The sequence below is a fragment of the Triturus cristatus genome, chromosome 2_2, assembly GCF_964204655.1.
Source record: "Triturus cristatus chromosome 2_2, aTriCri1.1, whole genome shotgun sequence".
NCBI lineage: Eukaryota > Metazoa > Chordata > Amphibia > Caudata > Salamandridae > Triturus > Triturus cristatus.
The window spans coordinates 1,125,659,060-1,125,673,532 of NC_140582.1; the positions used below are offsets into that span (position 1 = coordinate 1,125,659,060).

The following is a 14,473-nucleotide window of genomic DNA, read 5'->3' on the forward strand; positions in this document are numbered from 1 at the left end:
CGAGCCCTTGTTTCAAAAAATGCTCACAATTCTTTAAAACCAGGTTGGCCACTATCAGAGAACAAAAAGTGATCCTAGAGTATGGTACAGTGTCATGTACATTAATCATCTCATTTAAAATATCCTTGCTAGCTATCAGCTTTAATGACTCTAGTTCCGAAAATAAGCTGAGAATGGATCCTCTATTTACCAGGGTGGATTCATTATCAAATAGCCAGATAAAATCCACCATGGAAGATAAACCGGGCTGTACCCCACTACTTTTCTTTGGGGCATCTCTCCAGGGAATCCATAAAGGGACCCTATCTATAAAGCTGGCAACGTATGTCCCACCATGGTGTTGGATATTAGAGTATGAGACCGTATTGAGAGTTGGGACCTCAGTATTCCCTATCAAACGGAAATGAGGTCCCTGTGTGGGTTCTATTCGGCCCAACTTGCTGTGTAATTGGAGCTTGGGACCCTCCCTCTTGGTTACCGTACACCCTGGGATCAGTGGAGTCAATGGCCCCAGTCCATATCTGCAGCGAGGGGACCCCATAACCCATTTGCATTTCCCCTCCCGATGGATCCACTAACTCCTTAGAGGAGGGATGGATTCCTTGGAGGGACTGCAACGACCGGGTTAAAGGAAATACTCCTGGTCCGGAGTCCCCCAAACTCCCAGTTAATGCCGTGGGCGCTCTGATGGATTCTCTTGGGTTGCTATCTGCTAGTGGTGTTTTAGGGCCTCCCTTCTCCGTTGTTAAATGGGTATCGATCTGGCTTTCTAAAATCTGGGAAAAGTGCAATGTTGACACTTTCCGTTTGGAAAATCGTCTCTTTTTTTTGTGTTTCTTTTTCATATTTTCCACCTTATGTTTTGATACTAGGCTATCCCTCTTACCTACTTTCTGTCCACCCTTCCATGACAATGTGGGGGAGTACACCTCAGTAGTAGTAGGATAACACCTCCCCCTCCTCAGCTGCCCTCCCCACTTGCTTAGATTGCTTGGCATGGGCCCCTGATTTTCTCAATTTCTCCGGCGCCCCTGATTCTACCCTTTTTAAACTGAGGGAAGATTTTCTAGATGGACTTCTCCAAAGGGAGACTCAGTTCGACCTCCTCAAATAATGTGCTTAAGCATAACTCTTCCTTTTCAAGATTACATACAGCAGCCATGGGGGGCACCAGGAAGAGAGGAGCTCCTGCCTGTACGGAGATGTCTCTCGATTCTCCCGAGGGAAGGTATGGTGCAGGGCTATCACTTGGCCATTCTCCCATCTGGGGGAGAATCGTAGGAATAGATTTAGTGGTAACAGACTTATTTACCTTTTGCACTTCAAATAACATTACAGAAATCATTTCCAGTATGTGGTCAGACCTCAATACTGATTTCTCTAATAGGGACAGTATGGAATTTTTTAAAAATTAAATACACACAAGATATTCTGAGGGCACCCCCTCTCTCTCATTTCCCCATTTCGGCTGAGAATCAGGCAAGAATAAATCATGGACAGACTCCATAGAGGTACCAATCAAATGACTTGTATTGCAGTATAAGAGAGGCATAGAGAGGCGCCTAAGAGAGGAGCCTACAATTGGAGTATTGACACCTCTGACCACCCATTAACTGGTTGTCTTTATGCCTACAGCTTCTATAGCAATGTCCGGGAGTGTAAATTCTTCCCCTAGCGATGACTCTTCACAAAACTTTGCCTTCTCCACTGTGGGATCGCCAAGGCGATAATCCATGCCGCCGACCCCGCCTGATCCCTTATGGAAGTCCGTCCGAGCTGGTGAAACAATCGGTAAAATCAATCATACTGTAATTCCTTGACAGCTTTGACTGCTTTGACCTATTTAATAAAGTAATTGACTGACTCTACTGGCTGGCAAGAAGATCAGAATCCAAAGGAGCACCGGGAGGTGCCTCAAGCGGTGGCTCGCTGGAGCCATCCTCCACTCTTTCAGTAATCTGATCCAAAGACCGAGGCCCTCCACTAGACTGCACCTGGCACCCAGCAAGGCTGCCTTGGAGTCCCAGTGAATCCGCAAGAGGCAATGAAGAAGGGATTGAAGGCGTTACAGGATGAGAGTTAAAGATCTGTCTTTCTTGGACCACAGCTGCCGCCTCAGGGTCAATCCGAGGCATCCTACGAAATAAACCAGTTATAACAGGGTGGGATTTATAGCAGAGATGCTGTAATTGTCCGGTGCCACTAAAAGATCTTCTTAGTTTATGACTGGGGGAGGAGGAGAGCACTCGCCCTGAGCGCAATTTTCTAGAAGTCATCTCGCTCTGGGTTTCGGGCTGAGTTTCGGGCTGGCCTAATTGATTCCTGCCACCACACGGTTAAGCGCTTAATCACTTAATCGGAGAAAAAAGTTCAAATTTCAGGCGATAGCATGCCCTTCACTGTCCACTCCACTCCACTCCACTCTCCTCCAGACTCCACTCTCCACTCTGCACTTATCAATTCTCAGTCTTTCCCTTCGATTCCAGAGAGAGTCACTCCTGCTCATAGGCCGCCGCACCAACGAAATCTAAATGTCTGAAGACAGGCAGTGACCACTGGACCACAGGACCCCTCTGTACTGCACTGGTCAACACCCACAGATGGCGTTTAGAATGACACACAACTCAAGTTCACCACGGCTCGCTTTGGGCTTACCCGGTTAGATGAGCTGTGGGCCCCAGTGCCTCCAATACCGGCCCTGGAGCCAAGACACAGCACCAAGGACAGACAAAACAGGCTGGATCAGGGCCCCCCTCTCCCAAGTCACACTATACGATGCTCCACAGCTACACAGCCACCTCTTACTCTCTTGCAATGAGTCTGCTCCGCTGGTGGCAGAAGTTTAATATCCAAAGATGTCTGAAGGACTTGGACGTGGTACGGCCGGAAATCTCGCTGTGCACTCTACTCACTGTTGCTGCTTAGGCTTGCAGATCTTCCGGCGCTCCACAAGCACTCTGCTCTCCAGCAACAGCACGGCCGGTGGGGAAAAAGAGCAGCAGGGCCACGGAGGATGAGGGGGGCGCGAAACTTGGTCGCGCTCTGCCGCCCACAACCGGATGGTATTTTCATTGGGCCCCCCACCATAAAAACAAAACAAAACTCATTGGGAGCCGCGAGGGCATGAAGCGGCAATTCGGCGCCTTCTCGGACGCCCGCTGACTTGCTTGCGGTCGGCGTGAAAACGTGGAACTGGCAATCGCAACAGCCTAATTTCCAATCCAAACATGGGGGGATGTCTCTAGTAGATAAAATCTCTTGGCTATCTGGTTTTGCCCCCCCCCCTGATTTTATCCAGTCAGAATCTGGCTACGAGTCTGCCTCGGGTCATCCTTGAGAGTAGCGGGAGCAACAGGGGCAGGAGAGCGGCTCTAGCCCCCCGCTCTGCACCGCTCGTTTGACACAATGTGCAGGGAGGGAAGAGTGAGCGAGCAGGGGGAACTGGGAGCGGGGGAGAGGGAGCAGGGAGCAGAAGAAGAACTGCTGCCGCACCAACCTGCTCAACTCGGCTTGACCCAGCTCGACCCCCTCTGCTCGACCCCAACTCCTCCAAGCACCGGCTCTTAGCACCGGCTCTTAGCACCGGCACCAACCCTGATCGCAGCTCCACTCCGCTCCCACTGCACAAGCTACAGGTGAGCACAATCAGTTTCTCTTGCGTTTGTTCTCCCACAATGTCTGGCCTCTATGCCTGGCAATCAATTGAAAGTAAGATTCCTCTGCTTGAAGCAGAAAGTCTGAGCTAGGAGGGTGGAAAGTCACATTGTTTTAGAAACTTTGCAAACTTCTTTAAAAGTTTTTCAAAATTACGCTTTTGGAGTGAAAAGTGGTTTATGGGTATCTCACATTACTTTTTTCATGCAATAGCTCACTTTGTCTAGTAATGTACCAGCAGAAGATTAGTTTGAGCATGAAATGTCTCTGCAAGACATTTTGTTTATAAACGTGTCTCAGCCATGCAAACAATTTCACACAATTACATAAAAAAGATTTTGAGAAACTTCATGAATTTTTCATAATATGATATTCATGAATTACGCATACTTTGTCAGCCTAATTAAAACTCTGCCAGGGTCTAGTCACTACTAGCCATTATTGGCCATCAGTCACTCAATTTTCTTCGGTGGCGCTCCCAGCATTCCAATGTTCTAATTCACTTTCAAGGTTGGAGTCATTGTTAATTAACAAACCTGAATGAGCCTGTTCATGCCGAGACTCTGCCTTCCACGATGCCTGCCAATGCGAAGGTCCGGGGAACCCGACTCCTTGCTCTACAGCAACGCTAGCCTGCACTGATTGCCAATGTGATGCTCCAGCGATGAACGTCTGTGATGTCCAACCAGACCATCACTTTACAGCGATGATTGTCCGCAATACCAGGCCTGCTCTTTGCGCTACAGGTCTCCCAAGCTCTCCATACTTACCACGAAATTGAATTCTTCGTGTTGGACATTGAGTTGGACTACCTTGGTCCCTATATACGGCCCAAGCTCCATCGTGGTCAGCCTGTACGCGTTACTTTCTCTCAGTCTAGCTTGACAAGATGACAGCGAATCGGAGTCAGCCTGTATGTGTTCTTTTCTCTCAGTCTAGCATGACCAGATGACTGCGAGTGGCGCTTTGTGCTTTTAGATGCTATACGTAAACATTTTGAAATTGCATAAGTTTGGTTCTACTGTGTTGTTCTGGTATCATTTTATTTACTAAAATGTATTTTTTCTAAATTGGTTTGGGATCTTTCTTGTGCTGTGTTTTTACTTTATTGCTGTTGGTGCTCGGCCTTAATACTTTACGCATTGCCTCTAAGTGACGTCTGGCTGCTCTTGGGCCAAGCTACCAGAGAGTTAAGCACCGGTAAATTTAGTGACTTTTGTGATTCCCCCTGGCAAGGATTGTGGTTGTTGCTTGAGGAGGGTTTTCAACACCCTCAACCAATAACCCAGATTCTTACATGCACGATGCTATGGTTGAGCTTAGTTTAACTAATTGTTTACATTTCCTGCAGACTATTTCTAAATAATATTCATATTTTTGGGTACACTGCTACTTCATGCACGACCACGGACGATATGCATATGCTTCATCACTAGGAAACCAAACGAAAAGTACTGCTTTTTTACTCGGAGTGACATTTCCAAAAATTACATTTTGGGTTCAAATAAAACCAGGTATCGTGTCTACAAAATGTAATAACTTATTGACAAGAGACCAGCCCAGATGCTGATAAGCCTTGCTTTAAATCTAATGTATGTAAGATAACAGGACCACTAAAGAAGATGTGAATTGTGAATTGAAATAAATGATGATACAGGTCCATGGTTCTAGTGTCTCAAGAATGAAAAGAGAGGAGAATGATGAACTCTATGGGACCCATCAGGGCAAGAACTCGACTTAGATGGGAGGTGTTCGAGATACAGTCTGTGTCTTCTCCCTCCAATGAACGAAGCAGACTAGCCTAGAGCCAAACCTTTGAAATTAGGTTGCTGGGGACTCCCAAGACCGCTTGATGGTGGATGAAAGTGAGTATTGCTATATTGCCGCATAGAGTTAAGGCACCACCATTGACATCAGAGCTTGGTTTTCTAAAGTTGCCATGGACGGAGAAAGACTTATTTCTGTATCACCTGTGTCCACAGTGGGAAAAGTGTGCGATAAAATAGGTTCAGGCGACCAGGGACCTAACACAAATTGTAGGTAGAGGTTTGCAAGTTCTCACTACTCCATCACTAAGAAATGTATCAAAGGAAACATAAATGGCCGGCATCATCAGTTTCCGTGAGATAGGGGTCATAGTGGAGCAGCAAGAGAAAGGGTTCCTCAATTTATGATCAATAACTACTCCACTCAGTGGCATGATGCTGGCACTATTTAAATTAGAAGCATTCCCTTGAGATTAATCAATATGATTGATGTGCTCTTTTTATGCAGTGATGAGATTGCTGCAGCCAATCAGAATGGGGAGATAGCTTGCATTAGCCACAGCTGCTTACCTGGAATTAGGGTGACCGCCTGACTCCAGGCCATTAGGAACATTGTCACTAGTCCTAAACTTATCTCCTCCAAATCATGGATTTCAGGTATGTTGCCCTTATTACTTCTGTGTAAGCAAGACAAAGCTACAACGCCAAGAGCTCCTTCGGCTCTCACACCAAAGTCCTGGTCTGGAAGCAGGGCCCCTGGTGAGATGCCCACCCTAATCGCAATCAAATGTTAGTGAATGCCTGAAGCAGGGCCCCTGGTGAGATGCCCACCCTAATCGCAATCAAATGTTAGTGAATGCCTGAAGCAGGGCCCCTGGTGAGATGCCCACCCTAATCGCAATCAAATGTTAGTGAATGCCTGAAGCAGGGCCCCTGATGAGATGCTCACCCTAATCGCAATCAAATGTTAATGAATGCCTGAAGCAGGGCCCCTGATGAGATGCTCACCCTAATCGGAATCAAATGTTAGTGAATGCCTGAAGCAGGGCCCCTGATGAGATGCTCACCCTAATCGGAATCAAATGTTAGTGAATGCCTGAAGCAGGGCCCCTGATGAGATGCTCACCCTAATCGGAATCAAATGTTAGTGAATGCCTGAAGCAGGGCCCCTGATGAGATGCTCACCCTAATCGCAATCAAATGTTAGTGAATGCCTGAAGCAGGGCCCCTGATGAGATGCTCACCCTAATCGCAATCAAATGTTAGTGAGTGCCTGAAGCAGGGCCCCTGATGAGATGCTCACCCTAATCGGAATCAAATGTTAGTGAGTGCCTGAAGCAGGGCCCCTGATGAGATGCTCACCCTAATCGGAATCAAATGTTAGTGAGTGCCTGAAGCAGGGCCCCTGATGAGATGCCCACCCTAATCGGAATCAAATGTTAGTGAATGCCTGAAGCAGGGCCTAGTTTAGAGCGGGGAAGTTGAATTGGTCGCCACCTACTATAGGCCTAGATGCAAGTTTCCTGACTCTCCACATGCCTGGTCACTAAGGGGTGTTAAATTCATTTCTACTCATAATAGGACATGGTTTTGATCCGGACTTTTAACTGTGAAGTGACCCATGAGCAATGTGTGACGCCATTAAGCAGAGGGTCTCAGAAGCTATATTTCCGCCAGCTGTGGTCAGTCTCACAGAATATAAGTACTCTTTTAATTTCAGAATTGGTTTATGTATAAATGCTTATTTTAAAGTGGTGGCGTGTGTTGTAAATGTGGTAGGTATTGTCGGCTACTTTTAACAAATCAAACCATTTACATTTTCCTTTTAGCAGATATTTCAATTGATTCGCCGGTATCTGTTTATTATAATAAATAAAAGTAGAACTTTGAAAATGCAGAGATGGTACTGGGGGTGCCCAAATTGTGCCACGTTTATAGGCACGTTTTTAATATTTCCAAATGATACCGCTTTGACTGGTGTGCCATTGTTTACCTGCAGGGGCGTAACAGGCTCCTGCAGCCCCTACGGCACAACCTCTCGAGGGCCCCCCAACTATTTAGCCCCTCCTCCCCCATCCAGCCATAGGCCAATCTACATCTGTGAGAGAGGGGAGACTCGGGGGCCCCTCGCCACATTCTCTGGCAGGGTGGGGGAGGGGCTTTATGTTTTGCCACCCACTGTGCCTAAGTACCATGTGGGAAGTTAAGGCACCTGTCGGTCACCAAAACAGCACTGGTCATGTTCCAACTCGGCATCCAATAACACAGCCCCCTCAACTCGCTGGGTGAAATGCTGAGTCACCCCTCTTTCTAAACCTGCCATCGGAGCCTGCGCCTGCCTCAAGCACCCCCCAGTTCTCGGTTTCTGAATCCTGGCTCCACCCCATCCCTCCCCCGCGCCCTGCAGCGGAAAGAGACACTGACCGCCCCACGCGTTTGTCTGTCTCTCACTGTAAATGTAAAAGTCCAACTTCGCATTTCACTGCAGTTAAGCTTTTTTTCTGAGCACGGCAAATGCGGGCAGCCAAAAGACCGAGACTGGGAAGATGAAGCGATGTGCACAGGATCACACTGGCGAGTCAATGGAAAAGCCGGAATTAGAATCTGGACCTGCTGGTTCCGTGACCGCCATGGCACCCTCCAGCTCACGTTTCGTTCTAGTGCTTTTGTGAATGGCCGGCCTCCCCTTCTTCTGGCCTTGTGCTGGGTGTACACCTCATGGCTGGATGAGATTGGGGCCACGCAGGCACGCCAAGTATCAATTAGACCTTCCTTTTCAGCCTTTGCAGCAGCGCGCCGCTAATTGGCTGGGCAGCATTTCAATCATTTGGGGGGAAAGAGGGGCATCTACTTCCGCGCTGTGTTCCTCACGATTAAGTAGCATGAAACCGTTCTTCTCCTCTCGCGACAGGGATGAGCCAAGCATCCCTGGAATTGTTTCTAACCAAATACCCACGTTTGAAAAGATCCAAAAGGGGGCGGGGCAGTGTTTCCCCTTCACCCACAAGAAACCAGTGGGGTCCATGAGCCGCGCGACACAGGATATATAGTGCGTGGCGGACATGCCCGCTAACAGTATCGATGACAACAGGGAATAATGCTGAAATAAGTGGCAGGAAGAATAAACAAGTGGTGGGTGACTATGAAACGTGCATTTTTTTGTAACGCAAAACTCGCGTCTCTCCGCCGAATGATTTTCTTTAAAGCGGAAGGAAAAGACAAAAAAAAACCAGGCTGTAAAGAAAGCGCCATCACATTTCGCATGAATTCATTCAAACCTAAATGTACCATCCATGGAAGGCTTGAGTTGAACCGCTCACACTTTGCAGGACTACTCCGGCCATAAGCTAAGAGCTACAGGTGTGACGTAGCACAGGTGCGCGCACCTGTAACATCGCCGAACCGGACCATAAAACAGAATGTGTGGGATGAAATTCAACTGCACAGTAAAACGACGTCTGTAGAGCCAAACAACCGTGAAAAATAATAATAATATGATCTAATAATAGTAATCTGCTCGCTTGGGAGAAAAGCAAATCGCACCCGAGGCCACAGCCTGCTTGGAAGAATGGGGAAGGAAATTGATTAAAATCAGCAGCATGTCAAAATAAATGCAAATCTCCCCTGAAAACAATCAACTCAGAAATAGCACATTGGCGACGAAGCCTTCTCTGTCTCCTCAGGACGCGATGCGCGTGCCTCCTTGCCTCTACCGCGAACAGCCTCTAAATTCGGGATGAACAAGCCCAAACAGCGTCAAGAAATTGGTTGCCGCGTCCCCTTCCTCCCGCAACGTCTCTCTGCTGCTGCGGATATGTTTTTGAGCAAGCTGCAGCTTAAAGCATTTTCCATTCCATCAGCAGTGAACATATATTACTTCCCCTGATGGCTAAAAATGTTGGGCTTTTTTTCCCTCCCCCTTGCGCCACCCCTTCCCATCTGCGCGTGTCTGCGCGAGGCAGTGAGGGATCGTGAGGAGTTTTAGTGAGCACAGGGCGCCTCTGCAGGCTCCGGCAGCAGCACAGATTCCGCTGAGAGGAGGGCTCAGCCTCTCCCTCCCACCCCCCACTCCCCCTCAGCATCACCTAACGAGGCAGGCAGGCGGGCGACCGAGGCATGGGAAAGCCAGCCCTCCCCAGCCGTCCGGGGACCGCGCTTGGAGGTACCGCTCCGGCAGGAGGACAAGGTTGCGCCGGTCGATGGTCCTCCGCGCTGGCACCAAACGTGAATCAGAGGGCGGCCGGGTCCTGGGGGAGCCATTAACTGAGGACTGTGGGTTTCCTGCCACCCAGGGAGCTGTGCTATTGACTGCAGAAAGAGAGAGAGGGAGGTGGACAGTGTGAGAGACAGCGCGGGATGAGGCAAGCCACCTCCGGCGCCAGCTCATGAAAATTGCGCATCTTGGATACAGCAGCGCTGTGGAAATCTAGCCGGTTCTGGAGGGACAGGTGTCAACAGATCTGGGGGTCTATGCCACCTAGGTGCCAGTGCTATCGACTTCAGAAGGCGCTAGGAGAGGCGGTCAGAGCGGGAGACGGCGCAGAGACAGCCACCTCCACCGCGCGCACCGGTGAAACTTGCGCGTCTTGGATCTAAAACGCAAGCGGAGACCTGCCGACCCTGGAGAGACCCCCCCAAGCCCCAGGGAGCTGGGCCAGTGACTGCAGAGGAGCTGGAGCGGCTCACAGAGGCAGCCGAGGACCAGGGACAGAGGCAGGCAGGGAAGCTGGACTTGGGACATTTACAGCCTCCGGAAACGCTGCAGCGCCGCGGAGAGTCGACGGCTCCGGCTCTTCCAGGAGGCACCCGGAGCTGCCTAGTCCGGCCCACGCTGCCAAAGGGACTGCTTTGCCAGCACAGAAGGGTCTTTTAAGCCCTGCATACAATTAGCTGCTACAAAGGAGGCAGCTGAATGGAGCTTGTCACACTCTGGGAAAAAGGGTGGGTGAGACAATTTTTTATTTGAACTCTTTCCAAAAGGAGGATTTTTTCATCTGTATTTATTAGTAATATTGTGTTGCAGAATCTTTCCTGTGACAAGACCTAAAATGAACAAAGCAAGCGGTGCCATTTTTACCCTGTTTATGTTGTGAACTTTCCATGCAGCACGGCTCCCACACCCTCCGGGACTGCGTTATTTTCTCACGAAATATGATGTAGGATTTTTTTTTCCGCGGGAAAAATAGACTCAATGGACATTCTCGAGCCAACGTGGAACTATAGCCGCTAATGGATTTCCTCCTCCTGGGTCTCTGCTTAAACTGGTTGCTTCGGAAGCCCCCTGGGTGGATCTTGTGCACGCTGGGGGTCTTGCTGAAGCTCGCCCCCCTGGTGAGCGCCGGCTGCCCCCGGCTGTGCCGCTGCGACGGGAGGCTGCTTTACTGCGAGTCCCTGAACTTCACTGAGATGCCCCAGAACCTGTCCGGGGTTCTGGGCTTGTCCCTGCGCTACAACGGCCTCTCGGAGCTGCGCGACGGCCAGTTCACGGGGCTGGCGCAGCTCACCTGGCTCTACCTGGACCACAACCACATCAGCTCGGTGGAGGGCAGCGCCTTCCAGCGGCTGCGCAGGGTCAAGGAGCTGACCCTCAGCTCCAACCGGCTCACGCACCTGCCCAACAGCACCTTCCGGACCATGCCCAACCTGCGCAGCGTGGACCTGTCCTACAACCTGCTGCAGGCCCTGGAGCCGGACCTCTTCCACGGCCTGCGCAAGCTCACCACCCTACACCTGCGCTCCAACTCGCTGCAGTTCGTGCCCGTGCGCATCTTTCAGGACTGCCGCAGCCTCAAGTTCCTGGACTTGGGCTACAACCAGCTCAAGAGCCTGGCGCGCAACTCCTTCGCGGGCCTCTTCAAGCTCACCGAGCTCCACCTGGAGCACAATGACCTGGTCAAGGTGAACCTGGCGCACTTCCCGCGCCTGCTGTCCCTGCACTCGCTCTGCCTGCGCAGGAACAAGGCCGTCATCGTGGTCAACACCCTGGACTTCGTCTGGAGGCTGGAGAAGCTTGACCTCTCGGGCAACGAGATCGAGTACATCGAGCCGCACGTCTTCGAGGCCGTGCCTCACCTGGAGACCCTGCAGCTCGACTCCAACCGCCTGAGCCACATCGACCCGCGGATCCTGGCCTCCTGGAAGTCGCTGACCAGCATCAGCCTGTCCGGGAACATCTGGGACTGCAGCCGCAACGTGTGCGCCCTGGCCTCCTGGCTGAGCCGCTTCCAGGGCCGCTCGGACAACAGCCTGCTGTGCGCCAGCCCCGAGTACGCGCAGGGCGAGGACGTCCTGGACGCCGTCTTCGCCTTCCACCTGTGCGAGGAGTCCGCCGACCCGACCCGCGGGGACCTCCCGGCGCTCAACAAGACCTCCAGCTCCGGCCCCACCAACATGATCGGCAGCGACGTGCAGGACATGGAGGTGGAGAGGACCACGGGCCTGGTGACGGTGACCCTGCCCGCCGAGCCCTCGGAGAACACGGTGCAGATCCACAAGGTGGTCACCGGCACCATGGCCCTCATCTTCTCCTTCCTCATCGTGGTGCTGGTGCTCTACGTGTCCTGGAAGTGCTTCCCGGCCGGCCTGCGGCACCTCCGGCAGTGCTTCGTGACCCAGCGCCGGAAGCAGAAGCAGAAACAGACCATGAACCAAATGGCCGCCATGTCGGCCCAGGAGTACTATGTGGACTACAAGCCCAACCACATCGAGGGCGCCCTGGTCATCATCAACGAGTACGGCTCGTGCACCTGCCACCAGCAGCCGGCCCGCGAGTGCGAGGTGTGATCCTGGCCTTGGGGGGCAGCTCGAGCACGCGCAACCGAAAGACAGTGGCTGCAGGCCAGGCTCCCGGATTTTGGGGATCTGTTGCGCTTTCTGATGGATTTTGAGGCATTTCATGGCGAAGTAAATGTGAGAACATTTTGTCTGGAAGACTTGGATATTTTAGCTTTATCGTGTCTTAAAATTTGATGGACAGTAACTCTTACAAAAAAAGTGTCATAATGATAAACCCACCTATCCATCCCCCCCACCCGTACCCCCCTTTGAAGATCTGTCAGTGTTCAGGAACACAAGGGTGGAGAGAGAGAGAAGGTACCACATTGTTTTTTGTAAACTTCATTGTTTAAAATAAAAAAAAAAGGTATTTACAGAATGCGCAGAGTGGTGTACACTAAATATTCAAAGGCGACTTTTGGGCCTCCTGTACCGTGCCATGGTGTGAAAGGTGACACTGATCTAACAGTGGGCACGTGAAGAACAGCAGGTAGCTTGTGGGGCGAGATGTTGTATTAGAAGCTTTGCTGGATTGTGTTCTTGTTCTGCGGTAGCTCAGTTGGTCAATGCACTTGCTTCAGGGGTCTAGAAGTGGTCGGTGAGTAACAGGTTTGAATCCTTTGGGAACAATCGAACGTTTCATGCTTGAGATCGAAACCATTGCACGGTTGGAGTGGATAATTCAGCACCTCTTATTTGTAGCGCCATGAACCTGCCACGAAATGCAAGACAGTAGCGCTGCAAATAACACAAGTTATGCTTTTTTTATGACTGGGCCCTCAGAAATGTCGTTGCCAAGGCTTGTCTTCCCTTTCATGGTCCAGCAAACATTCAATGTTTCTCTGGTTCGTGTGTGAGTTGTATTTCCCTTACTAGGATACAAGTGGACGTCCGTTGTGTCACTATTACAGACAAATCATAAAGTACGCGCCTACAACCAAATCACGTCTAGGCGCTTTAAGAAGACGTGTTATTATTCTGAAACCCTGTGGCAAAGATTTCATTGGCCTCAGAAGGATGAGAAGCCTAGTCAGCCAGATCCATGACTTTGATTCTGCAGCAGGCGCATTAGTCTACTAAGGTGACTGATTTTTAGAGTTGTCCAGGTGTTATGTCCATGCCTCGGGGTACCCAAAAATATGTTAAAAAAAATTGGTGTAGAACCCTCTCAACTCCAGATTCTGAAGAACCTTGCTTTGATCCGCGTGGGGGTTGCCCCTCATTTCACATTCTGAAGGGCCATCCTTTCATCCGTGCTGGTGATGCTCCCGGTTTCACGTCCTGAGAATCATGCCAGGGCACGCGCTCTGGGTGCCACGGGACAGTGACGCGGGGACCGCAATCTCATTTCCAGCAGTGTTTCTGAAGTGAACTGGCGGGTGCAATTCTGCAGTCTCCCCAGGCAGGCCTGCTCGGAGCTCGCGGGCTCTGGGCGCAACCGAGACCCCCACCCAACAGCCTTCTTGTTTTCGGAAGCGTGACATGGTTCTGCGGAGAGTACCCCACGCCCCGCCATTCATGTGGTGGGGATCGGCGCTGAGCAGTCACGAGAGAAGCCTTACAGCCTCATCACAGGCAGTAGGATGACACAGCGACTCCCCCCGCCCCCCAACATACATACACAGGTCGAGAGTCGAGACCAAGCAGTAAAGCGCGCCCGTCCCAGACCGACTATGGTATTATAGGGTGTGTGGACCCAACAGGCCTTTATATAGGTTGTAAGGCCCCACTGAGCGTCGCAGCTTCTGCCCCGTCAGCCACGGCATACACCGTGGGGCCCTCTCCTCGGCTTTTACACATTCTTTAGGAGTACTCCGGGCACGTCTTTACATGTGCTGTAGGAAGACCAAGGGTACTAACCCACTGACCCCCAGTCTGCGTTGCAGGGTGGCACAGGGCGTTACAGCCTCCACCCTCCTCCTGCCTCTGCATACACTGTGGGTTGACACTGGACGTTGCAGACTCCCTACTTATCAGCCTCTAGATATGTCGTGGAGTCCCCTCTCCCTCAAACAAAACCCTTACATGTACTGTAGGACTTCGGGCAATCTACACCTCCTCCTCCATGCCCCCCAGCCCCCCCCCCCCGTCTATGATATGTGTTTTGTAGGGCTGCTCTGGCCTATGCAGTCCCTCCCTCCTCCAGCCTCTACGTACATTGTGGGGTGACGTGAGTGGGGCGCTCGAGAGCTCTGCCCTCAGCTCTTACACGTGCTGTAGAAAGACATCTGGCACTCTCCAACCTCCCCTCAGTCAGAGGATGCGCTGTATGGCGGCTC

At 51.0% G+C, this 14,473-nt stretch overlaps 2 protein-coding genes across 4 annotated transcripts in view; one reads left to right on the plus strand and one right to left on the minus strand.

Annotated features, from left to right (window-relative positions):
- The window catches only part of CTNNA2 (catenin alpha 2), a 3,048,772-nt gene that overhangs the window by 1,404,195 nt on the left and 1,630,104 nt on the right, over positions 1 to 14,473 (minus strand). The window lies entirely within an intron of this gene.
- On the plus strand, positions 9,413 to 12,565 carry LOC146863237 (leucine-rich repeat transmembrane neuronal protein 1-like). Its single transcript, XM_085642660.1, has one exon. It carries the CDS (start codon positions 10,650 to 10,652, stop codon positions 12,201 to 12,203), a length of 1,554 nt encoding a protein of 517 aa, XP_085498786.1. The 5' UTR covers positions 9,413 to 10,649; the 3' UTR covers positions 12,204 to 12,565.